Below are 25235 nucleotides of genomic sequence, written 5' to 3'. Positions count from 1 at the left end.
ATTTATATACTTTCCCTTGGAGGTTGATTTCCCTTAATCCTCAGCCTCAGAGGAATGCAACTAATTAGAAAAAGCGGCTGCAGTGATGGGTGAAATGATTTCAGAGGGACTGAGCTAGCCAGATAGGCAGGCAAAATAGTGTGAAGAGAATTCATGCTCATTTTGCAGAGATACCCAAGCAACCCTCAATGGTACGTACAAGTATTCCCAATATGAGCTTGCCAGGGAATGATAGTAACATTACAAGTTCAGATTTTGAATGCTTGCACTTTGGGAAAAGCTGCAATGCAGATAAATCCCTGTGCCTGTTCTGTCTGCTTTGTAGCCAAATGGAAAGTCAATGATATTTTCTCCGTGAATTGGAAATTAGAATAATCCTGAGTCTCAATAGCTGAGTGGGACCATGATCCTGAGTTCAGCCACACGTGGGTGAGTCTATACTTAAGGTTTCAGGAGATCTCAGCAAGAATAAAGAATACAGTTTGCATGCTTGCCCTCTGAAAAAAGCACAGCGTCTGGGAGAAAAGATTTTAGAAAACTCTGAATAAATAACAAAGACTATTTTGTCACAATGTTGCCAATGAACTTTAAGTATTCCACTATCATTGATGCCATTTGGGGATTTTATGCCAGGAGAAAATCTTAGCACACGCTAAGGAGAAATCTGTCAAGAAGTGAGAGGAGAGAATTTCCCAGCATGTGCTAAGACAACTTAAAATGAAAATAACTTTTCCTACGTCAGATGAAGATGAGTCATGCAAAAGAATCTCTAAGTTGTTTACTTTCTAGTTCACTCATGATTGAGCAGAAAACTGAGAAGAAACTAATGCTTTCCAACGTGGTCGCTGTTATAAATATACTGGTGAAGGATTATAGTATTTGAAACTAGAAGTGTGGAATTAATTTTGTTATATATTGGATGCATTTGATAATATGGCTATTTCTTGTAATATTAACTAATATTAATTTGCTCAAAAAATCAACAAACTGCTGGAGGAATTCTACAGGTCATGTAGCCTCTACAGAAGGAAACGAATAGTCAGTGTTTTGGTTCAAGACACTTTGCCTGAACTGATCTTGCTCCTGATTCCAGCATCTGTAGTTTCTTGTGCCTTCAGTGTTATTTTGTTCTTAGCTCCCAGCACTGCATCAAAGCGCTGTCACTTGAATCACTTTAGTCACAGTATCGTCTGAACACAGATTCCACCATACTGAACAATCAATTTTCCCCCGCGTCCTTGACAACTCTCTATTTCTTGCGTCAGAGACAATAAAGGAGTGTTTCGTGATACATACTGCAATCAACAGCAACATTCAGTGAACAATTGTATAAATACTTAAAAGAGTAAAAATTATAGGCCTAAAGGAAAAGATTAAGAGTGAGTTACTAACAGCAAGACTCTTCTAAGAAGATGGAATGGGTTTGATAAACTGAATGTCCAACTGCTGTGATGCATCAATAAATGTTTGCAAAAAAATAAAAAATCTCAACTTACCTGCACAGCAACAACAGATAAAACCTCAACAGAAATCCTGTTGAACTCATCAAAACAACCCCAGGCTCCTGTCTGTGCTAGACCCTTGTAGATGTTGCCACATGACTGTAATACAAACAAAAACAAGAAGAATTAATATTGTTGCTGTCATTTCTGCCTGTACAAAGAGACAAAAGATTTCCCGACATGGCCCGAAGCTCTGCAGTAAGTTTTCTGGTATCCCAGTCAATCTGAGTTTCTGAACAAATAAACAAATACTACATAAACAAATGAACTCAACACTTACTGCTTTGACAAACTACAAGGATGCAGTTCACCACAATCTACACAGCTTTCTTACTTAATCTCTTAGTTTCAACATTTTGTCTGGTTGTGTCTTGGATATATCAATCTGAGCTTTGGAAGAATATTCACTGGACCCAATTTAAACACATATGGTGGACTCCTGGCAGCCTGGGATCAAGTTTATCTGTTAAAAGAGAGGAATTCCAACCTAAGCCAACAGTAGGCCTCTTCCACCAATAATCACACCACACAGCACCATGGACTCAAATGCTGCATTGACGCAACTGTGAGGTATGAAGGAAGCTCTCTGCAAGGGAATTTTCCATGTTTTAGAGAAGACATTAAAAGGCTCTCAAATGGTTGTAAAAGACCCTGGCCTAAAAATACATCCAGCAATGGTATCACTGATTACCAAGGTTACAAGCACTACTGATAGACTGTTGCACACTTTTCATAATAGAAACTATGGTGATTAGTATGTTGGTTATTCCTGAAAATTATTTATTGGGGAACACTAATATTTAAAACAACAAAAGCTTTTAATTCAACCACTTTTAACGTCTGAAATCAAGGTTATGCATTTGCTCCACTGCCTTAATATCAACAAAATGCAACAACCATGCTGCTAAATTGTATCTAGTGTGAAAAACCAAGCCTTGAAAAGATGTGTGACCACATGAGGCGGCACGCTAGCATAGCAATAGGCATAATGCTATTACAGTGCCAGCAAGCAGGGTTTAATTCTGCTGCCGTCTGTGAGGAATTCATATGTTCTCCCTGTGACTGCATGGATTTCCTCTGAGTGCTCTGGTTTCCTCCCATATTCCAAAGATTTACAGGTTAGTAGGTTAATTGGTCACGTGGGTGTAATTGGGTGGCCTGAGCTCAGTGGGCCAAAGGGACTGTTACCGTGTAGTACCTCTGAAATAAAAAGTAAAAATCATAGAGACATTTAATATGTCCAAGACAAAATTTCTGCTTGACAACTTACCTGAGAAATTAACTAAACAGTTAAACACATTTGTTACAATAACAAACATATAAATATGATAAACCGTGTGTCTCTAAAATAGTTTATTTTTTAAATTCTGTCAAACTGCATGACTCATTGCTTTGTGAAGACAGTGCTTCCTTAATTGTGGTTTGTTCATTATTCACACCAGTCTGTTCAATGTGCGATGCCTGGCGCAACTGAAAGACTGTATCAATAGATATAATGGAATTGGCTATAAAGTTGTCAAAATATATTGTAAATATGGAATGTGAGACATTTAGTTATCTTGCACTGATGCAGCAAGACAAAAGAACCCTCATAATCTGCAAGAAAGTCAGATCTTTAATTCTGCAATGAATCATCTGATCTTTACTCAACAAAAACAAATCATTACCTGTCTAGCAACTGACTGTAGTCTAGGACAAGAGGCCAAAGCATCAGAATAGAATGATGTCTTAGAACAGAGATGAAGAGGAATTTCTTTCACCAGATGGTGGTGAATTAGTGAGATTCATTACCACAGACTGTTATGGAGGGCAAATCATTATATTTAATATTTAAAGCAGAGATTGATAGGCTCTTTATTAGTAAGGGCATCAAAAGTTACAAGGAGAAGGCAGGAGAATGGAGTTGAGGGAGAAAATAAATCAACCATTATCAAATGGCAGAGCAGACTCAATGGGCCAAATGGCTTAATTCTACTCCTATGCCTGATGATCTTGCATATATCCTAGGGAAACTTTTACCCTGTGCAGAATTACATTTTTATAGGCATACTTTTTAAACAAAAGTCTGAAGCATTCCAACATCGTCTTTAGAAGACTGAACAGGCTCCTCAACCCAGCATGTCAGCAATGACCACGATGTCAGTCTGACCTAACACTATCTGTCTGCACATCATTCATATCCCAATATTTTCCTGCCTGTTCATGTGCCTTTTGAAATATCTCTTAAACATTGCTAACATATTAGCTTCTACCACCTGCCCTGTACCCAAATTTCTAATTGATCACTGTCCATTGAATCCTTCGATAACCTACCAAACTATCAACAATTCCACCAATTTCCATGTCATCTGTGAACTTACAAAATTGATCACCCACATATTCATCCTAAACATTAACATATATTACAGAGAACAGAGGTCCATGAAGACAGTCCAAGTTTGTGGTTCACCTATCAAGCTATCACACAGGATATACTTAGTAACTCGTTTGTTCTTGACACATGACTAAGATACAGTGAAACATTTTATCTTGCATGCCATCGATACGGATCAGTTCAAACACAAGTATATCAAAGCACAGGGAAAAGCAATAACAGAATACGGGATATAGTGTTATAGTTAGAATTACGGAGAAAGTACAGTACAGGTGGACAATAAGACACAGATTGATTGTGAGGTCAAGAATGCATCTTAACAGTACAAATGGCCTATTCAATAGCCTTATAACAGCTGTCCTTGAGCCTGGTGGTGCATATTTTAAAGTGGGAATTTTGAAACCATATGAGCCAACCCAGTCCAAAAGTTATGCTGAACAGTGTTTGATAATTCTACTAAAAATATTATTGACTTCAGTGGTTTTATGGTTCTAGTATAATTAACAAATTCCAAATTTGGTTCAATGAAGCAATGCTGGATATTAAAAATTCCCTCTCAGGATCCTCCATTAGTGTGTCAGGCAGGTAACACTACAGGCAGAACCCTGAGCAAACTGAGAGTAGTCTCCAGAGGTGTTTAAAATATACTTTAATTTGTGCTTTGAAGGGAGGTGCAAGGTGGTGACACGCATCTTATCATGAGTAGGGTAATGCTGAGAATTAAGTGCCTTATTGTCATACAGTGAAGAGATCATCTTGAAAGAGCACAAGACACAATGGTTCAAATGCCATACTGACACTGAGCTCAAGGTTTATGCAGAGCACTGGCAGGATCACAGTCAATCTTTTATGGAGGGCCACCTTTTAAATTGATTGTTACTGACTCAGTAGCACTGTGTTAAGTTCAGCTCCAGTACGCAATATCACTGCAAACCTGCCAATTCGCTGATTCCTTGCTTGCAGTAATTCCTCCATGGGAAGATTACAATAACTACCTGACATAATTTCTCCAGAGAGAGCAGGAGAGAAGTGAAAATGAATAGTGTTTTCAGAGAATGGTTCAAGTACCAAAAGGTTGAGTAGTTGGGGTGTTTATGGCCTTATTTTGGTGTGTTACTCAGAAAGATTGCTGACAGTATAAATAAGAGAAATGCATATTTAAAGAAATCAAAAGAACATGAGATGAAACAATCAAAAAGGTGAGCTTCAAACATAACAATGATTCATTTCTCAGTACATTGGGTGATTTAAACAATTATATTAAACTAGACAACGGGGTGACCGATTGGAGCACCCTTTGAGAGAAGGGTAGTACAGTCTGATGTGACCAGAATGAACAATAAATTTTCCTGAATGCTATTGGTAACACTTTTCTTTGGAAATTGAAGAAGAAAACCTCAGTTTATTAAAGAAGAATGACATGCAGCAAGGCAAATATAGCTCCTCCTTGTTTAATGAAGGACACTTTGGATGGCATCATTTCTGGTTGATCTGCCACCCTTGTACCTCTCGTTGTCATTCTGGAGACGTGCTGCCGTTTCATCCCCCATCTCTTTATCTCTTCATCTCTTCTGCTGTTTGTTCTTTGTCTCTGATCCTGGAGACGTGCATTTCGCAGCTCCTTTGTCTCTTCCTCTCTCCTCCTCCTATGCCAGTTGTTGTCATTTTAGAGACGTGCATGCCTCCCCTCCTCTGTCTCTTCTTCTATCATCTTTTTAGTCCTGACTCTTTGATCCTGGAGTCGTACGACCCTGGCCTCATCCAGTTCTTGTTCTCTCCCTCTCTTTGCCACTTCCCAACGATGTTTGGTGTCATCTCTTGACCATAATGTCCCCCTTCTCTTTCCATGCGGCATAATTAGGCTGACCATATTTTTTTACCTTAATGCTAGATAGAAGATTTGAAGCAGTAACACCAAAGCCTCCAGGATGCTGATTATACTTGATGATGTGGTTGGCGCTCTCCTAAATGGACGTGATATAGTCACCGCTGTCCTTTGACTGCAGCAAAGGGTTTGACGGGTGTCTTGAAGTACGTCATTACAATAAGAATTAATTATCTCTTACTGATGGGTGGCAGTTAGACTTGTCCCAATCCTGCACATGCTGATGGTGATTAGCAGAATGTGACCACTCGAAATAGAGTTGCCCTGCCCTTTTGCTCCGGTTGGTGTCGCTGCTGTGAGCATCATGAGTAGCTTCTGAGGCTGGCCATATGCCTGCGTCGTTTTGTTGAGTCGCGGTTTCCATCATGACTGACATCGGCTCTCAGGTGAGAGCGGGGCTGTTGATTTTGGCGGGAGAGCAATTTTATATGAATATATAACCCTGAACTTTGCCTGCATTCTGTAAGTTAGGGCATTATAAGTCGATTTCGCCAAAAATAGTACCACTGTAATGCACCGTTTGCGCTAATTAGAAGTCGCAAACAGACAAACAGAGCATGAGTTTTAATAGTATATAGATTAATTTGTAATGATTATTAGTGCTACAAAATTATGTTCTATCAAGCATCCTCTTCTGGCTTCCAAAATGTTATTTTAATAATCCTGCCGCACCTGAGCATCGTAAACCTGCGCAAGTCTCACCATCACAGCAGCTTGGAAACTATCCAAGTAACTTAGAAGTTCAAAAACTCAAAGTAAATTTATTATCAAAGTACATATATGTCACCTTGTACAACCCTGAGATTTGTTTTCATGTGGGCATACTCAATATTCTATTCCATAACAGAATGATAACTGTAATAGAATCAATGAAGGAACACACCAACTGTGCCTTAAAACAATGACAACAAACTGTGTAAATGCAAAATGTGCTGCCGTACTTTCATCATAACTGTACTTACGTGCTGGGCCCAGGACTGGTCCACCAATATGATAATGCCAAGGAATTTAAAGTTGCTGATCCACTGATGAGGACTGGCTCATGGATCTCTGGTTTTCTCCTCCTGAAGTCAGTAATCAGTTCAGCTCCATTGGTCTTGCTAACATTAAGTAAGATGCTGTTGTTTTGGCACAACAGCTTGATTTTCAATCTCCCGCCTACATCTGATTTGTCACCACCTTTGATTTGGCCTATAACAGCAGTGTCATCAGCAAACTCGAATATGGCACTGGAGCTCTGTCTAGTCTCACAGTCATTAATGTGAAACAAGTGGAGCAGGTGGCTGAAGCACACAGCCTTGTGGTGTGCCTGTGCTGATGGAGATTGTGGAAAAGATGTTGTTGCCAATTGAAACCGACTGGGGTCTGCAAGTGAGGAAATCGAAGATCCGATTGCATAAGGTGGTGTTGAGGCCAAGGTCTTGAAATGCGTTGATCAGGTTTAGAGACAATGATAGGATTCAATGCCAAAATGTAGCCAATAAAGAGCATCCTGATGTATGCATTTTTGCTGACCATCTGTTCCAGGGTTGACTGAAGAGCTAATGAGATGGCACCTGTTGTGTCGGTAGGCAAACTGGGCATATCCTAGTTGCTTCTCAGGCAGGATTTGTTATGTTTCAATACCAACCTCTCAAAACACCTCATCACTGTGGATTTAAGTGCCAGTGGATTTATAAACCAAATTGTTACTTCAACATTTGAATATGATATGAAGATCACAAGCATACTGTATCATATTGATGTGATTTATAACGCAATGGTTACAATAATTGCTTAACATAACACAAGATTTGGTATTTACTCTGAAAGGAATAGATTTTTAAATTTTCCACAAGGCCTAAATGCAATACACATGACATGTTTTCAAGCTGAGAGAAGCAGATTCCAGTTCTTGTGATTCAGAAGAGTTGCCAATATCATCTTAACAATGACAAAGCTTTATTTCTTAAACTGATGAACTCAGTCTCTGTGTCTAAAGTTAACACGCAGCAAGTTAATAAAATAGATGCAATAATAGTAGCATACTATAAAGAAATTATCAATAAAAAGCTACAATAGATGAGATTAATAATGAAGAAGTGTGTGTGGATCTTTATTGAAGAGGCTATACCTTGTAATCCATCTGCTCAGAGCAGTTGAATACATAGACCATAATTCCTAGGGCTCGGCCTAAATCTTTAGTGGTTTCAGTCTTTCCTGTGCCAGCAGGTCCAGCAGGAGCTCCACTCATTGTTAGATGCAATGACTGAGTCAATGTGATGTAACATCTAAAACAAACAATGAAATAAAAAAATTATAAAGCATAAGCCAAAGGTAGCAGAAGCAATCTTTATTCATTATCAACACTATGCAATCAGATGGTGTTCAATCTCAAGAGCATAACTGTGGCTAATACGAGTTAAAATTGCTGTTGGACCAAACTAAAAATTGCGTAATGAGTAATGAGAATTGCCTTAAAGCTACATTAGTTTGGAAGCAAATATTTTCAGAATCTTTGGCCCAGATTAATCTTTCTTCATAACATAATCTCCTCTCACTTACAATCAATGTAGTGAATTTCTTTCAACTACATTTACAAATATATTCTTCCTTAAGTGATAGATATACTTTATTGATTCCAAATGAAATTACAGTGTCACAGTGCATTACAAGGGCACAGATATAAATATTAGAAGAGAAGTCGAAAGAATAAAAAAAAGTTACCTCAGTCTAACAGGAGGGGGTCATCACTTCCCCATCTATTGATTGATTCATTATAGAGACTAATGGCTCAGGGTAAGAATTGCCTCATAGTGCTTGTTAGAGCAGCACAGTTGTCTTAACCTATTGCTTAAAATGCCACTCTGTTCAGTCCAGGTGGCATGCAGAGGGTAAGAAACATTGTCCAGATTTGCCAGGACTTTCCATAGGGTCCTTCACTCTACCACAGCCTCCAGTGTATCCAGTTTGACTCCTATAACAGAGCCAGCCTTCTTTATCAGTTTATTGCACCTGTTAGCATCACCCGTGTTGATGCCATTGCCCCAGCACACCACCGCATAGAAGACTGTACTGGCAACAGATGGGTAGAACATGTGTAGGAGAGGCCTGCATACTCCAAAGGACCTTAGTTTCCTCAGGAAGTAGAGGCAAATCTGGCCCTTCTTGTACACAGCCTCTATGTTGGTGCTCCGCACAAGTCTGCCATCCAGGTGCACCCCAAGTACTTCCAGGTCCTCACTATCAATAGTAACAGGGAGCGGTGCAGGCTTAGTCTTCCTAAAGTCCATCACCATCTCCTCTGTCTTACTGATGTTGAGCTGTAGATGATTCAGCTTGCACCATTTGACAAAGTCCTCCACCATGGCCCTGTGTTCATCCTCTTGTCCACCCTATATACCATAGAACATTACAGCACAGAAACAGGCCTTTTAGCCCTTCTTGGCTGTGCCGAACCATTTTTCTGCCTAGTCCCACTGACCTGCACCTGGCCCATATCCCTCCATACACCTCCCATCCATGTTCCTGTCCAAGTTTTTCTTAAATGTTAAAAGCGAGCCCGCATTTAGCACTTCATTTGGCAGCTCATTCCACACTCCCACCACTCTCTGTGTGAAGAAGCTTCCCCCCCCCCCCATGTTCCCTTTAAACTTTTTCCCCTTCACCCTTAACCCATGTCCTCTGGTTTTTTTCTCCCCTAGCCTCAGTGGAAAAAGCCTGCTTGCATTCACTCTATCTATATTCACTCTGCCAACACAGATGCCTTGTGCAGGAAGGCACAGAGTCGACTGTACTTCCTTAGAAGGTTGGCGTCATTCAATGTCTGCAGTGAGATGCTGAAGATGTTCTATAGGTCAGTTGTTGAGAGCGCCCTCTTCTTTGTGGTGGCGTGTTGGGGAGGAAGCATTAAGAAGAGGGACGCCTCACGTCTTAATAAGCTGGGAAGGAAGGCGGGCTCTGTCGTGGGCAAAGTACTGGAGAGTTTAACATCGGTAGCTGAGCGAAGGGCGCTGAGTAGGCTACAGTCAATTATGGATAACTCTGAACATCCTCTACATAGCACCATCCAGAGACAGAGAAGCAGTTTCAGCGACAGGTTACTATCGATGCAATGCTCCTCAGACAGGATGAAGAGGTCAATACTCCCCAATGCCATTAGGCTTTACAATTCAACTGCCAGGACTTAAGAACTTTTTTTTTAAAGCTATTATTAATGCTTTTTGAGTTAGTGATTTAGATGCATTTCATATTATTACTGAGTTAAGTATTGTATGTAATTAGCTTTTGCTACAACAAGTGTATGGGACATTGGAAAAAATGTTGAATTTCCCCATGGGGATGAATAAAGTATCTATCTATCTATCTATACCCATCATAATTTTATACACCTCTATCAAGTCTCCCCTCATTCTTCTATGCTCCAAGGAATAAAGTCCTAAACAATTCAACCTTTCTCTGTAACTCAGTTTCTCAAGTCCTGGCAACATCCTTGTAAACCTTCTATGAACTCTTTCAACCTTATTAATATCCTTCCTGTAATTCGGTGACCAAAACTGCACACAATACTCCAAATTCGGCCTCACCAATGCCTTATACAACTTCACCATAACATTCCAACTCTTATACTCAATACTTTGATTTATAAAGGCCAATGTATCAAAAGCTCTCTTTACTACCCCAGCTACCTGTGATGCCACTTTTAGGGAATTTTGTATCTGTATTCCTAAATCCCTCTGTTCTACTGCACTCCTCAGTGCCCTACCATTTACCTTGTGTGTTCTACCTTGGTTTTTCCTTCCAAAGTGCAATACCTCACACTTGTCTGAATTAAACTCCATCTGCCAATTTTCAGCCCATTTTTCCAGCTGATCCAGATCCCTCTGCAAGCTTTGAAAACCTTCCGCACTGTCCACTATACCTCCAGACTTTGTATCAACAGCAAATTAGCTGATCCAATTTACCACATTACCATCCAGATCATTGATATAGATGACAAATAACAATGGACCCAGCACTGATCCCTGTGGCACACCACTAGTCACAGGCCTCCACTCAGAGAAGCAATCCTCCACTACCACTCTCTGACATCTGCCATTGAGCCAATGTCTAATCCAATTTACTACCTCACCATGTATACCTAGCAATTGCATCTTCCTAACTAACCTCCCACACGGGACCTTGTCAAAGGCCTCACTGAATTCCATGTAGACAACATCCACTGCCTTCCCTTCATCCACTTTCCTTGTAACTTCCACGCACAAAGCCGTGTTGACTCTCCCTAATAAGTCCCTGTCTATCGAAATACTTATAGATCCTATCTCTTAGTACTCCTTCCAATAATTTACCTATTACCAATGTCAAACTTACCGGCCTATAATCACCCGGATTACTTTTAGAGCCTTTATAAACAACAGAACAACATGAGCTATCCTCCAATCCTCTGGCACCTCACCCGTAGATACCAACATTTTAAATATATCTACCAGGGCCCCTGCAATTTCAACACTAGTCTCCTTCAAGGTCCAAGGGAATACCCTGTCAGGTCCTGGGGATTTATCTACTCTAATTTGCCTCAAGATAGCAAGCACCTCCTCCTCTTCAATCTGTATAGGTTCCATGACCTCACTACTTGTTTGCCTTATTTCCATTGACTCCATGCCAATTTTCTTAGTAAATACAATACACAGCCAACCACTCTGATCTTCAACAGGACCAATTTTATTCCTTACTATCCTTTTGCTCTTAATATACCTGTAGAAGCTCTTTGGATTATCCTTCACCTTGATTGCCAAAGCTACCTCATGTCTTCTTTTAGCCCACCCGATTTCTTTCTTAAGTATTTTTTTGCACTTTTTATACTCCTCAAGTACCTTATTTGCTCCCTGTTTTCTAAACATGTCATACATCTCTCTCTTCTTCATCAGAGAACCAAGGTTCCTTATTCTTATTCACTTTGCCTTTAATCCTGACAGGAACATACAAACTCTGCACTCTCAAAGTTTCTCCTTTGAAGGCCTCCCACTTACCAGCGACATCCTTGCCAGAGAACATCCTGTCCCAATCCACGCTTCTTAGATCCTTTCTCATTTCTTCAAATTTGGCCTTTTTCCAGTTTAGAACCTCAACCCGAGGACCAGATCTTTATCCATGCTCAAGTTGAAACTAATGGTGTTATGATCACTGGAACCAAAGTGTTCCTCTACACACACTTCCGTCACCTGTCCTAACTCGTTTCCTAATAGGAGATCTAATATTGCATCCTCTCTAGTTGGTACCTCTATATATTGATTTAGAAAACTTTCCTGAACACATTTTACAAATTCTAACCCATCTAGACTTTTAACAGTATGGAGTCCCAATCAATACACCTAACTATTGTTGAGTTATCTGAGAATTTCTGCAGATGACATGACTCAGTGTTGTACTTAAAGTCCAAGGTATACGGGGTAAACAGGAATGGAGCCAATACAGTCCCCTGTGGGGCCCAGTGCTGCTTATAACCATGTCTGACACACAGCTCTGAAGCTGCACCTACTGTGATCGGCCAGTCAGTTAGTCATTATGCAGGATACAATGGAAGTGCAAATCTGCATTGAATGGAGTTTTTTTGCCCTGCAATGAGGGCTGAATGGTATTGAAGGCACTTGAGAAATCAAAATCATGATCCTCACAGTGGTACTAATTCTGATAATGCTATCAGATCTTCCTGTTGCACTCCAACTGTGATCTAACTGAACTCTTGTACAGTTATCTAAAAACTTTCTTACATTTGTGCTTCTTCTCTCTTGCAAAGAAGCCATCATCCTGTTTCCCTTCCTAACTGCTTGGCCACTCTTCATATTAGCTTTCTGTGTTTGTGTTCCTTACCCAAAAACACAGAGATTCATTGCTATCATATTTTAAAATAATATCCTGTGTATCTATTCTTCTTATAAAGTGAATAATTTCATATTACTCCACATTACACTACATCAGCCGAGGCTTTGTCCACTTACTTTACCTGATCAAAGCTGGGAGTCTGCAAATTATATTTTCAGATCAATAAGAAAAGTAGTCTTAATGATTCTACTCATGTATATTTCTCTTTTATTGCTTGACTAATTCTCTGTAACATTAACAAAAAGCAAATGCAGAATATAAAATTTTTGTAAAGATAAATCTTTCTGCATAGCCAAAAACGTGAACAAATTTTTAATGAATTGCTGGTAACACCAAACCTTGGATTTGCTCTAATCTAGTAGTTCAGATACTGCCCACCATCTGCTGATGACTAGACTTCACAGTAAATATTCTAGCTGAACATCTATTCCTGTTATTTTTGTAATGTTGTTATATTTAGCAAATGTATTGTGATAAATTAAGCAAAATTGTATTGCATTTGTTTGATGGAAATCATCATCTCATATCTCATTAAATTGGTTACCAGTGATATATTTGCCTTCACTTTGGAGTCCCAAACATCCTGTTATTTATGGCAGTTAGGGAAGGTAAATACTCTAATCAGAATCAGGTTTAATATCACCAGCATATGTTGTGAAATTTGTTAACATAATGACAGCAGTACAATGCAATAGATAATAATATAGAAAAAAATTAAGTCAATTACCGATATATAGTGCAAAAACAGAAATAATAAAAGTGAGTTCATGATCATAGGCTCAATGTCCATTTTGGAGTCAGTTGACAGAGGGGAAGAAACTGTTCCTGAATCACTGAGAGCATGCCTCCAGGCTCTGTACCTCCTTCCCGATGGTAACAATTAGAAGAGGGCATGTTCTGGGTGACAGGGTCCTTAGAGATGGGCACTGCTTTGCTGAGACATCATTCCTTGGAGATGTCTTGGATACTGTGGAGGCTAGTACCCAAGATGGAGTTGACTAGTTTTACAACATTCTGTAGCCTCTTTCCATCCTGTGCAGTAGCCCCCCACATACCAGACAGTGATGCACCCTGTCAGAATGCTCTTCATGGTACACCTGTAGAAGTTTTCAAGTGTCTTAGTTGACAATTTTGCTTTCTTTCTAGCTGCATCAATACATTGGGACCAGGTTAGATCTTCAGAGAAATGACACCTGGGAATTGCTCACTCTCTCCACTTTTGAAGTCCACAATCAGCTCTTTGGTCTTACTGACTTTGAGTGCAATGTTGTTGCTGCAACACCCCTCAATCTCTCTCCTGTACTCCCTCTTGACTCCATCTTAGGTTCTGTCAACAATGCTTGTATCATCAGCAAATTGATAGATGGCCTTTGAACTATGCCAAGCCACAGTCTACATTTCCTGGAACTTTTCTTCTTTCACAGTCATTAGAGTCTTAGAGAATGGAATTTGGGTCCTTTGGCTCACATGGTCCATGCCCACCAAGATTCCCATCTAAGCTAGTCCCATTTGCCTTGGCTTGCCCCATATAACCTTACCAATCCATGTATATATCCAAGTGTCTTTTAAATGTTGTTAATGCACCTACTCAACCATTTCCTCCAGCAGCTCTTTCCATAAACTGATCACCCTCAGATTCCGATTGAATCTCCACCACCCCCCCCCCCCCACCCCACCTTAAACATATGCCCTCTAGTTCTTGATTCCCCAGCCCTGGGATATAGAAAGCATATTAATTCTATCTATGCACCTTATGCTTTTATAAACCTCCAGAAATTCACTCCATTCCCCAACCTCTCTTCATAACTCAGTCCCTTGAATCCCAGCAATGTCCTTATTTACACTCTTTCCAGTTTACTGACATCTTTTCTATATCAGGGTGACTAAAACTTAACACATTTCCCAGCATGTGTTAACTCGATCTTTCAAGCATGAATTCTTGCTTGAAATGTAATAGTGCAGCAAGTGGATGTGGTCCTGAGGCAAACAGAATGTTATTGTGCTGCGTTTGCTATGCACTGTTTCTCTGTGCCAACTATTGCATAAAGGAAAAACCCTGCAAATGTTTTTGATAATTTTCTTACAACCATTAATTGGAAGGTACACTTCAGAGATTGTTCTTGAATTCACCAGTGGTGTTATTTCTCTATTGAGATACAACATGGAAAACGCCCCTCAGGTCCTTTGAGCTGTGCCGTCCAGCAATCTCCCGATTTAATCCTTACCTAATCACAGGACAATTTACAATAACCAATTAACCTACCAAATGGTATGCTTTTGGACTACGGGAGGAAACCTACATGGCCACAGGGAGAACGTACAAACTTCTTACGGGCAGCGGCGGGATAAATGGAGTCGAGCCTGTTGTACAGCCTGTAAGACAGTAACTTACTCAACCATAAACAGTATGGGCTTTTGACTACAAATTTCAGGTCATCAAATCAAAAAATGTCACATACACTTTACATTAATTAAAAAAGGAATGTTTAATTTTTAAGAATCCATTCTGATTTCAAATTCAAACTAGAACATGTGCCTAATTCTCACACAGAAATACTGGATACACTCCTGAAGGCTAAATAAGATCAAGTATGTAAATAATTCTGTTTGTACATGGGGTAAGCTTTTAAGCGATGCAGTGTAACACAGTGAAGGGATAAATCATAAATTAGAACAAGTAATTCTACAGTTAAATGGGTTCCAAAACACATTTAGCATCATTTTATTATCAAAGTCATAATCTATTCCACGGCACAGACAAAATTAACAAATTGACATTACGTTAATTCATAGCCAGCTTGATAAATAAGCAGCTATAAGGCAAGGAGACTTGAGGCAGCACCTCCTGTGGAATACTGCTCAAAATGTCAGGTGTACAGAAAGGTGTCTAAAATTATACGAAAGATAGTCACACCGATGTAATTAAGTTATACTTCAGTGTAAGATAATTGAGTAGCAATTAAGCACAGAGGTACATATTCGGATCTTCCTTTACCAAGTGTTTTATATTGCTGCATCCCAATAGAGAAGTTGAAGAATTAAATATTCTATTACTTGCAGGTTTCCAAGTTTTCAAACGAGAGTAATACATGAAGAAACCTTTCAGGTTCTGTTCAAAGGCATGCAAAATACCTACACTGAAATACTTCAAAGTTGATTTGCTGCCTTTCAAAGAGAAAGAATACAAAATCTTCACTAAGGTTGCCACTGCAGCTTCTGAGCTGCTGAAGTAATAATTTGGGAACAATTAAGCAGAGTAGTCTGAGCTCTCTTTATGAGTCCTTGATCTCCTTTATGTTTCATGGACAATTTGTAAGGTCTTGCTGCAAGTCCCCTCATGGCTCGACAAAAAGTATTATGCAAAGCTCACGTCATGACATTATCCAATTCTCTCTCTGATTGATTTTGGCAGAGGGGCATTTAGGAACATTCCGGTGCTGTTCCAGAGAAGTGCAATCAAGGAAGAAACTGGTTGATCAATAGTGCGGAAGAACAATCTGCTGGAGATGAAGCACAAATGGTCTTTAGGATGGCTATGGAACTGGATAAAGTACTTCACTTCTCTTCAACTCAAAACCCAAGGAGGTATTTATTTAAATGTAATTCTTTACAGTCAATTAGGTTTGATGTAAGTGTACAGCAGCTCTGCCAAACACTGCAAGCCCAGCAGAGATTATAGATAGAGCAGTCCAATTTTAAAATGTGTTTAGGTCCCTTTTATGTCTACCCACAGTGCCTAACAGCTAATTTTGACAAACTTCTGGACACATGTTCTTCATTCTATGCCAAATGAAGCATTATTATGAAGAATGTAGAAAGTCATGGGTGATGTATTAGATTTGCCACTTACAAATTTGGTAAGCTATGTATTTGTTCAACATCCAAGCACAAGAAAATTTCATCAAATGAAAACACTCTGTAAGTGTTTGCATACCTGTCTGTCAATGGTGTAATTACCAGTCGAGGAGTGTTGCCCAGATATTCATAGGAATACAAAAATTGGGCATCGCAAATGTTGGCGAAACAGTGTTTCTTTTCATCATCCCAGCGATGCCGAAGCTGAGAGAGCCAGACAAAAGCTTGAGAGTTTTCAACCTGTGAAATGAAGCATGCACTGTTAATTAACCACAAAATAGGCACAGAAATACAAAGAAATACCTCCACTTTAAAAGCACATGACGTTATTACAGTGCCAGAGACCTGGGTTCAATTCCACTGAAGTCTGTAATGAGCTGTATATTCTCCCCATGACCACGTGGGTTTCTTCAGCTGCTCCAGTTTCCTTCTACATTCCAAAGACATGGGATAGCAGATTAATTGGTCACTTGGAGCGTAGGCTCACTGGGCTAGAAGGGCCTGTTACCATGCTGTATCTCTAAAATAAGTATGCTCTTATGACAAAGCTAGTGGCCAGATTATCAGCAAGTAAGTTTCTCAAGCATGACACCTCCCAGCTTAATGTTAGAATTGTCACGTACAAAAAGCGTTTCAAGCGAAGTGCCAAAGAGCAGACTATCCGATGCCCTCTGGAAAGGTGAAACACTTAAACAGGTGTCTAATAATAACTTTACACAGAATGCACAAGATATACAGCAAAAAAGCTGTGTAGCCCATCACCACATAACAGCATTTATACACCACTTGAGTCATTTCCTCTGTTACCCACTTCCTCTTGTGCTTGTCCAATCTGCCCTGATATACATCTATACCACCATTCACTCCAGCCACACCCTGAGGTAGTGTGCTCTGGACAAATACATTTCCCACAGTTCCTTAATAGATTTCTTCAGTTTTATACTTATGGCATCTAGTCATGTTCTTCTATCAGTGGAAATATCCCAATTCAATCCAAGGCTTCCATAACTTTAAATGCCTCTAAGTCACTCCTCAGATTGTTTGATGTGAAACCCAGGTTTGTTCATCTCTTACAGATCCACGTACTTCTGTCTTACTGGTATAGCCCTTAAAGTCCTCTGTAGCCTCCATTGTCCTTTCCATGATAGAGTGATGACAACAATATGCAGTCTAATCAAAGCAACATTTAACACAGATAAAGCTAAATTTTCCTACTTTTCAATACTATCTCTCTCAAATCAAACTGCAAGGCTTTGTCTACTTGTGCACAATGACCTTGCTAACATGTGGCACAGCTTCTACTGACTGACGAGTAGGCCACTCTGGCTCCACCTAATGGAGTAATCGTCCATCCTTTATGTCTTTCTTAAGATTTGAAAACACTACTGGATATTAAGAACACTAAGTACTGCAAGTCCACCCCACTGTTGAGTGATGAGCATGAAAGATGAGCGTAAGATGAGCTTTGCAGCATGGGCGTATTTACATATCATGTCTTCTGTTACAGCCACTCAGCAGAAGAGGCATTGGATGCAGTGCGTAAGAAAACAGAAACGCATGACGTGCACTGGTATTCATGCGTGACTAAAGGTGAATCCCTGCACACCGGTTCTCCCATTGATTCTCCTTTCAAACATTAGATTGTTAGAAAATAAACAAGATTACCTGCGTCTGAGAGTAAATCAGCATGAAATGAAGGACTGCTGTATGCTCATCCTGTTACTAATGTGACTCCAGGGTACCACCCCTGAAGCAGCTGTTCATCTCTTTTTGGGTCCCCAGAATTCCCACAACCTCTGGCAAGACCTGTGGTGGTGGTGTACATAGAAACTGGTGTGTGAATGCTTCAGTAGTGACGACCCACTGTTCAGCTCTCCTAGAGTTTTTAAATAGTGAACTAATGGCCCTTCTATTTACCAAGGGAGCTCACTGCCATTGATATTGTGCTGTATACATACCTTCAACCACCCCCATCCCCACCGTGCTAATGCTGGGGAAACATTGTCTGCGCTCCACAGTGCCATTACTGACCTCAGAGCCATACACCCAATGCAGGGTTTCTCAACCAGGGTTCCACGAGAGATCATGATTTAAAAAAATAAACATCGTTTTTGGATTTCACGTGATGCTAGCACTCGCATTTGTTGGGCAGTGACCAAGCAGCCCTGTTAGCAATCTCGTTAGAGGTCTCTCAGCCCAGAATGGCAGTGCGCAGCAGGACTCAGTTTATTTGGTTGAGTCCATTCTCAGCTTTTGATGAGAAATATGGGAGGCCATTGATAATTGATGAGCACTGTATTGCTGTGTGAAACTTTGCTTTGATTAGACTGCCTATTGTTGCCATCACTCTATTATAAAAAGGACAAAGGAGGCTACAGAGGACTTTAAGGATTTTACCAATAATACATTAAAAGTTGAACAAACCTGAGCCTCATTTATCAAGAAATCTGAGGAATGACTTAGAGGCATTTAAAGTTATGGAAGGCTTTTATTGAATTGGAATTTTGCATATTCTTCAATGTTAATGTGACGGTCATAGGTAGCCCTGAAGATGCCCCAAACAGTAGGCTGACGAGGAGTGTGAAGAGCATTTTCTGAGCATTGAATGGACGTGCGCAAGTTGGGCTGTGACATCAGCCTCTCTCTCTCAAATTACCTTCCCCAACTTACCCTTCTGTGCCACTGACTGACTTATGGGAGTGAACAAACTCTACTAGTGTAGCATGAGGAAGGATATCAGAAAGTTTCAAGTCACATTGAAAATTACCTGGAAGAATGGCAGAAGGAAGTTGAACAGTATTTTTCCTCTCCTTCCAACACAAATGTATGACTGGGTGAGGGACCCTTTCTCTGAATCTTCTGCTCAGCCTGAGAATTTGACTTTGATAGAAAAGGTAGGACTTTCTGAGCTGCAGTCTGATTGTGCACTCGAGATTTACTAACCTGCCCCGGACAAGTTCTGGATTTCTGTGACAGAAGAGTATCCTGCCATTCATAGGAAAGCAATGAACATTTTCTTGCAGTTTTCAACTTCTTGCATGTGTGAGCAAGCTTTTTCTTGTTTAACAAGCATCAAGAGCAAGGACAGAAATAGTCTGATGTCAATTGAAGGTGAAATCTGTGTGTGCTTATCTCAAGTCTGACCCAGAATTGAGTATTTGTGCAGCAAAAACAAGCACAGGTTTCACGTGCTAGGCCTATATTTGAGCCTGATCACGTCACTTAGTAAGAAAATTATTCTTCAAAATCTTGTATAAAATTTTATATTAGGCTGTACTTTTATTCATAATGCTTTGGCTTATGGTTCTTAGTAACTTTACTATTCAACATTGTCAATAAATTTTCATGATGTAATTAGCATTAATTAAAATCAATTTATGACCTTTATTTGAATTAAATCTATCAAGCCTACCTTCAGAAAAATTAAATCCCACTTAGCTAGTTATTTAATAGAAATTTATTATGTTTGCCTTTATTGAGTTTTTAAAATTTATGAAACGGAAAGAAAGAGATCAATTTCAAGAAAGGTAAGCTAAGCTTAACTACCTGCTTTTCTTCCCCAAGAAAGGTTGTCTAAAAATTCATTCTCTACTCAAAAGAGCATCGACAATTATTTTGGATTATTATATCTACAACACTGATCACATTAATGTACTGTGAGCTGTAGATAAAAAAATTTACGCACGGGTTCCCTGAAACCTGAAAATTATTTCAAGGGTTCCACCAGCGCAAGAAGGTTAAGTAAAGCTTCTTTATTGTTGCTGGTGACTTAAACCATGCTAACTTCAAATCAGTCCTGTCTAAGTTCTATCACTATGTTGACTTTGCTACCAGAGACAAAATCACATCAGGCCTGGTTTATACCAGTATCACTGGTGAATATGAAGCTGCTCCCCAACCTCAGATGCTCTGACCACTTACCTCTTAAACAGACCATAGATTAAATGAATCAAACCAGTTCAAAGTGAGTTAATAGCCTAGCCAGAAGGACAACCTCAGAATTGCAGGACTGCTTTTAAAACACTGCTTGTGGCATGCTCAGGGCTACCTAAGACCATCACATTAACATCGAAGAATATGCAAGATCTGTGACTGGCTACGTAGAGAATCGCATTGAAGATGTCACAGTTATGAAACATATCTATTTGAGGGCAAATCAGAAGCCATGGCTGACAGCAGAGATCCAGGCATGGTTGAGAGTTCAGGATGCTGCCCTCTGATTGGTGGATAAGACAGCTCTCAAATCAGCAAGAGAGCTGGCTTGACGGGATTATGCACAGAGAATATACTGCTACTTATGCCACACCAGAGACACAAGCTGCACATGGACCATAACAGATTACAAGTCCACCATGACACTGATTCATCGCTTCCTGATAGGTTGAGTGCCTCTTAAGCATGGTTTAATGCACATAATGACTGTCCGGCAATAACGATTCCTTTTGAACTGGTATGAGCCTGAGCAGCAGGGATACTGTCTGGCTGCAGCTGATGGGTTAGTAAGTTTGCGCATAATACCCAGACTGATGGAGTTGTGGATAGTATGGAAGACTGGCAAAGAATAAAGCGCGATACATGCCAGTTGCAGATATGGACAGATGGAATCTAGCCCAGATAAATATGAGGTGCTGCACCTTGGTGGGGCAAATGCAGGGAGACAGTACACAGTTAAGGGCAAGATCCTGAACAGTGTTGCTCAGCAGAGATCTTGGGGTCCAAGTTCATCGATCATTAAAATTGGCTACACAGGTCAATAAGGTGGTCAAGAAGGTTTATGGAATTCTTGTATTTATTAATCGAGGCATTGAGTTCAAAAGTCAAGAGGTTATGTTGCAACTTTATAAAACTCTGATCAGGCCACATCTGGACTATCTTATATATTTCTGGTTGCCCCACCATAGGAAGAATGTTGAAGCTTTGGAGGGGGTGCAGAAGAGGTTTACCAGGACGTTGCCAGTTTAGAGAGCATGTGCTATCATGAGAGGCTGGATAAACTTGGGTTGTTTTCTCTGGAGCGACGGAGGTTGGGGGAGATCTGATAGAGGTTTATAAGATTATGAAAGGCATAGATAAAGTAGACAGGGAGTATCTGTTTCCCAAGGTACAAATGTCTCATACCAGAGGGTATGCATTGAAGGTGAGAGGGGGTAGGTTCAAAGGGGATGTGAGGATTATGTTTTTTGACTCAGAGTGGTGGATGCCTTGTTTTTACCATAAAACAAGGATGAACGAAAAGGGTCAGACCAGTTACGTTCACAGATCTTGATTTTGTGGATGACATGGTCCTGCTCTCTGACCAGATGCAGGAAGCACAGCAGCTACTGAGAGAAGTGGAAATTGAGTGCAATAAAGTTGGACTTCACCTAAATGCTAAAAAGACAGAGTACATGGCGTTCCAACTGCGATGAAGATACTCTCAAGACCGTAAAGAATTATACCATTAAGAAAGTCTTAGACTTCAAGTACCTCAGGTCAAGAATGATTAGTTCAGAGAAGGACATAAAGATACGGAAGGCACCGGCGTGGAGAGTTATGAACGACATGAAGGAAATCTGGAGGTCGAACCTGACCAGAGGGCTCAAAAAGATCCTCATAGCTGTCATAGAGTCCATTCTCACGTACGGATGCGAGACATGGACACTCAGCAAGACCATGCAAAAGTCACTAGATGGTTGCTATACACGAATGCTCCAGATGGCTCTTCACGTGAGTTGGCAACAGCACATGACGAACGTTGAACTCTATGACGACCTACCAATGCTCACTACTAACATCGAGGCAAGAAGACTGCAACTAGCGGGGCACTGTTTACGCCACCCTGAACTACCTGCCAGCCTAGTCATCACATGGGAGCCCAGGCATGGGAGGATGAACCGTGGGCGCCCTCCCAAGACTATTGTCAACACGCTCCTAGAAGATAGTGGCACCGCTGTTATAGATGAACTGAACACACTGATGAGGGAGAGGGAGGAGTGGAGAGTCTGTCATAGTGCCCGACGCCGGCCCCCTAGGCCTGAGTCGATGTAGTAGTAGTAGTAGAGATGGATGCCTGGTATGGTGATAGAGGCAAATATACTAGAGTCTTTTAAGAGACATTTAGATAGGCACATGAATGATAGATAGATAGATAGATAGATAGATACTTTATTCATCCCCATGGGGAAATTCAACTTTTTTCCAATGTCCCATACACTTGTTGTAGCAAAACTAATTACATACAATACTTAACTCAGTAAAAAATATGATATGCATCTAAATCACTATCTCAAAAAGCATTAATAATAGCTTTTAAAAAGTTCTTAAGTCCTGGCAGTTGAATTGTAAAGCCTAATGGCATTGGGGAGTATTGACCTCTTCATCCTGTCTGAGGAGCATTGCATCGACAGTAACCTGTCGCTGAAACTGCTTCTCTGTCTCTGGATGGTGCTATGTAGAGGATGTTCAGAGTTTTCCATAATTGACCGTAGCCTACTCAGCGCCCTTCGCTCAGCTACCGATGTTAAACTCTCCAGTACTTTGCCCACGACAGAGCCCGCCTTCCTTACCAGCTTATTAAGACGTGAGGCGTCCCTCTTCTTAATGCTTCCTCCCCAACACGCCACCACAAAGAAGAGGGCGCTCTCCACAACTGACCTATAGAACATCTTCAGCATCTCACTACAGACATTGAATGATGCCAACCTTCTAAGGAAGTACAGTCGACTCTGTGCCTTCCTGCACAAGGCATCTGTGTTGGCAGTCCAGTCTAGCTTCTCGTCTAACTGTACTCCCAGATACTTGTAGGTCTTAACCTGCTCCACACATTCTCCATTAATGATCACTGGCTCCATATGAGGCCTAGATCTCCTAAAGTCCACCACCATCTCCTTGGTCTTGGTGATATTGAGACGCAGGTAGTTTGAGTTGCACCATATCACAAAGTCCTGTATCAGTTTCCTATACTCCTCCTCCTGTCCATTCCTGACACACCCCACTATGGCCGTGTCATCAGCGAACTTCTGAAGGAATAATGACCTTGTGTAGGTAGGAGGGATTAGTATTTGGGTGTTTTTGGTTTGCTTTTTAGCTGGTCTGTTGCCATGCTGTACTGTTCTATAATGTGAGGAAGACCCCTGCCAGGGTCAACCCACACAAAGTTGCGGGGCCCAATAATGCACCTGAGCAGATGCTGAGTGACTGTGTAGCCCAGTTAACAGAGCTTCTAACAGACATCTTCAACATCTCTTCAGAAAAGTCCACTGTCCCCGCAGACTTGAAGGCAACCGCTACTATCCTGGTGCCCAAGAGGGAGACAGTAACCTATCTTAATGTCTACCATCCAGTGGCACTGACCTCCATAACAAAGGGCTTTAAATGGCTGTATACGGATCGCATTAACTTCCAACTTCCTGCTATATTAGGCCCTTTCCAGTTTGCTTATCTCACAAATCAGTCCACTGAAAATGCCCTAACCTCTGCACTCCACTCCATCCTGTCCCATCTGGAAAATGGTGATTCATAAGCCAGGGAACTGTTCATCGACTTCAGATCACTGTTAATTGCAATTATGCCTCAAAATCTGGTAGGTAAACTGCCCTCAACACCGCTCTCCGTAATTGGAGCTTGGACTTCTTGACAGAAAGGCCACAGTCAGTCCATATTGGCAGAAACATCTCTAGCTTCATCACGCTGAACACCGCCACCCCTCAGGGTGCATGCTCAGCCCACTGCCATTCACACTGCTGACGCATGACTGTACTGCTGGATCCAGATGAAATTAAACCAGGCTTGCTGATGACACAACAAAGGTGACACAACAATGGTTGGCCTCAACAACAACGGCAACAAGACAGTGTCCAGAGAAGACGTAAAGCAGCCAGTGGAATGGTGCAAGCACAATAACTTCAGTCTTATTGCAGACAAGACCAAAAAGATAGTTCTGGACTTCAGGAAGGTGCTGGCTGAACCACTACTCACTACACATAAGTGACCCCTCTGTGGAGAGAGTTAGGTGCACCAAGTTTCTAGAGTGCACATAATGGATGATATCACTTGGTGCCTCTTTGGTCAAGCAAGCATAGCAGCATCTCCATTTCCTGAGCATATTCAAGCAAGTGAGGTTCCCCCCACCCAGCCACGTAGCCAATTTTTACCAGAATACCATTGAGAGTGTCCTGACCAGCTGCATCAACATCTGGTACAGGAATTGCAAGGCATCTGACCACAAGTCCTACAAATGATTGTGTGGACTACTGAGAGGAATATCAGGGTCTCTCTTCCACCCATCAGAGATATTTACCAAGAGCACTGCATATGCAGGGCCCTTAGCATTGTCAATGATTCCTCCCATCTATCCAACAATCTCTTTGACCACTTACTATCAGGTAGGAGGTACCATAGCATTAGAACAAGAACTATTCGGATGGAAAACAGTGTCCTTCCCCAGGCAGTAAGACTACTGAACTCCCTGCTAACATCCAGGTCTCATCACTATGAAGTACCAGTAGCATTATACTGGTTGCTTTTTAAATTTGTGTCATATTATTTGTTAATTTATTAATGGTAATGTTACTTTGTGTTGTGTTGTGCACCTTCATCCGGAGGAATGTTGCTTCATTGGTGGTATATTTATGTATGGTTGAATGACAACAAACTGAACTTGAACTCCTCTTGCTACGCCATCCAGATATTCAAATTCCAGGTAATAGTTGACTTGCCCTAATCCTTCTACCAAGATGTCCTACCTCACATTTATCTGTGTTGAGGAATCATTAGACAA

At 40.8% G+C, this 25235-nt stretch overlaps 1 protein-coding gene across 1 annotated transcript in view; it reads right to left on the bottom strand.

Annotated features, from left to right (window-relative positions):
• The window catches only part of dnah9 (dynein, axonemal, heavy chain 9), a 550870-nt gene that overhangs the window by 422081 nt on the left and 103554 nt on the right, over positions 1–25235 (bottom strand). The window contains exons 26-28 of the mRNA XM_073025877.1: positions 16557–16717; positions 7875–8031; positions 1497–1601 (exon numbers count right to left, since the gene is read on the bottom strand). Coding sequence (XP_072881978.1) covers positions 1497–1601; positions 7875–8031; positions 16557–16717 — 423 coding nt within the window. The remainder of the gene's footprint in view (positions 1–1496; positions 1602–7874; positions 8032–16556; positions 16718–25235) is intronic.

This window comes from Hemitrygon akajei, chromosome 22 (assembly GCF_048418815.1).
Source record: "Hemitrygon akajei chromosome 22, sHemAka1.3, whole genome shotgun sequence".
NCBI lineage: Eukaryota > Metazoa > Chordata > Chondrichthyes > Myliobatiformes > Dasyatidae > Hemitrygon > Hemitrygon akajei.
Note: the sequence above shows the minus strand (reverse complement) of the source record. Positions and strands in the feature narration are given on the sequence as shown.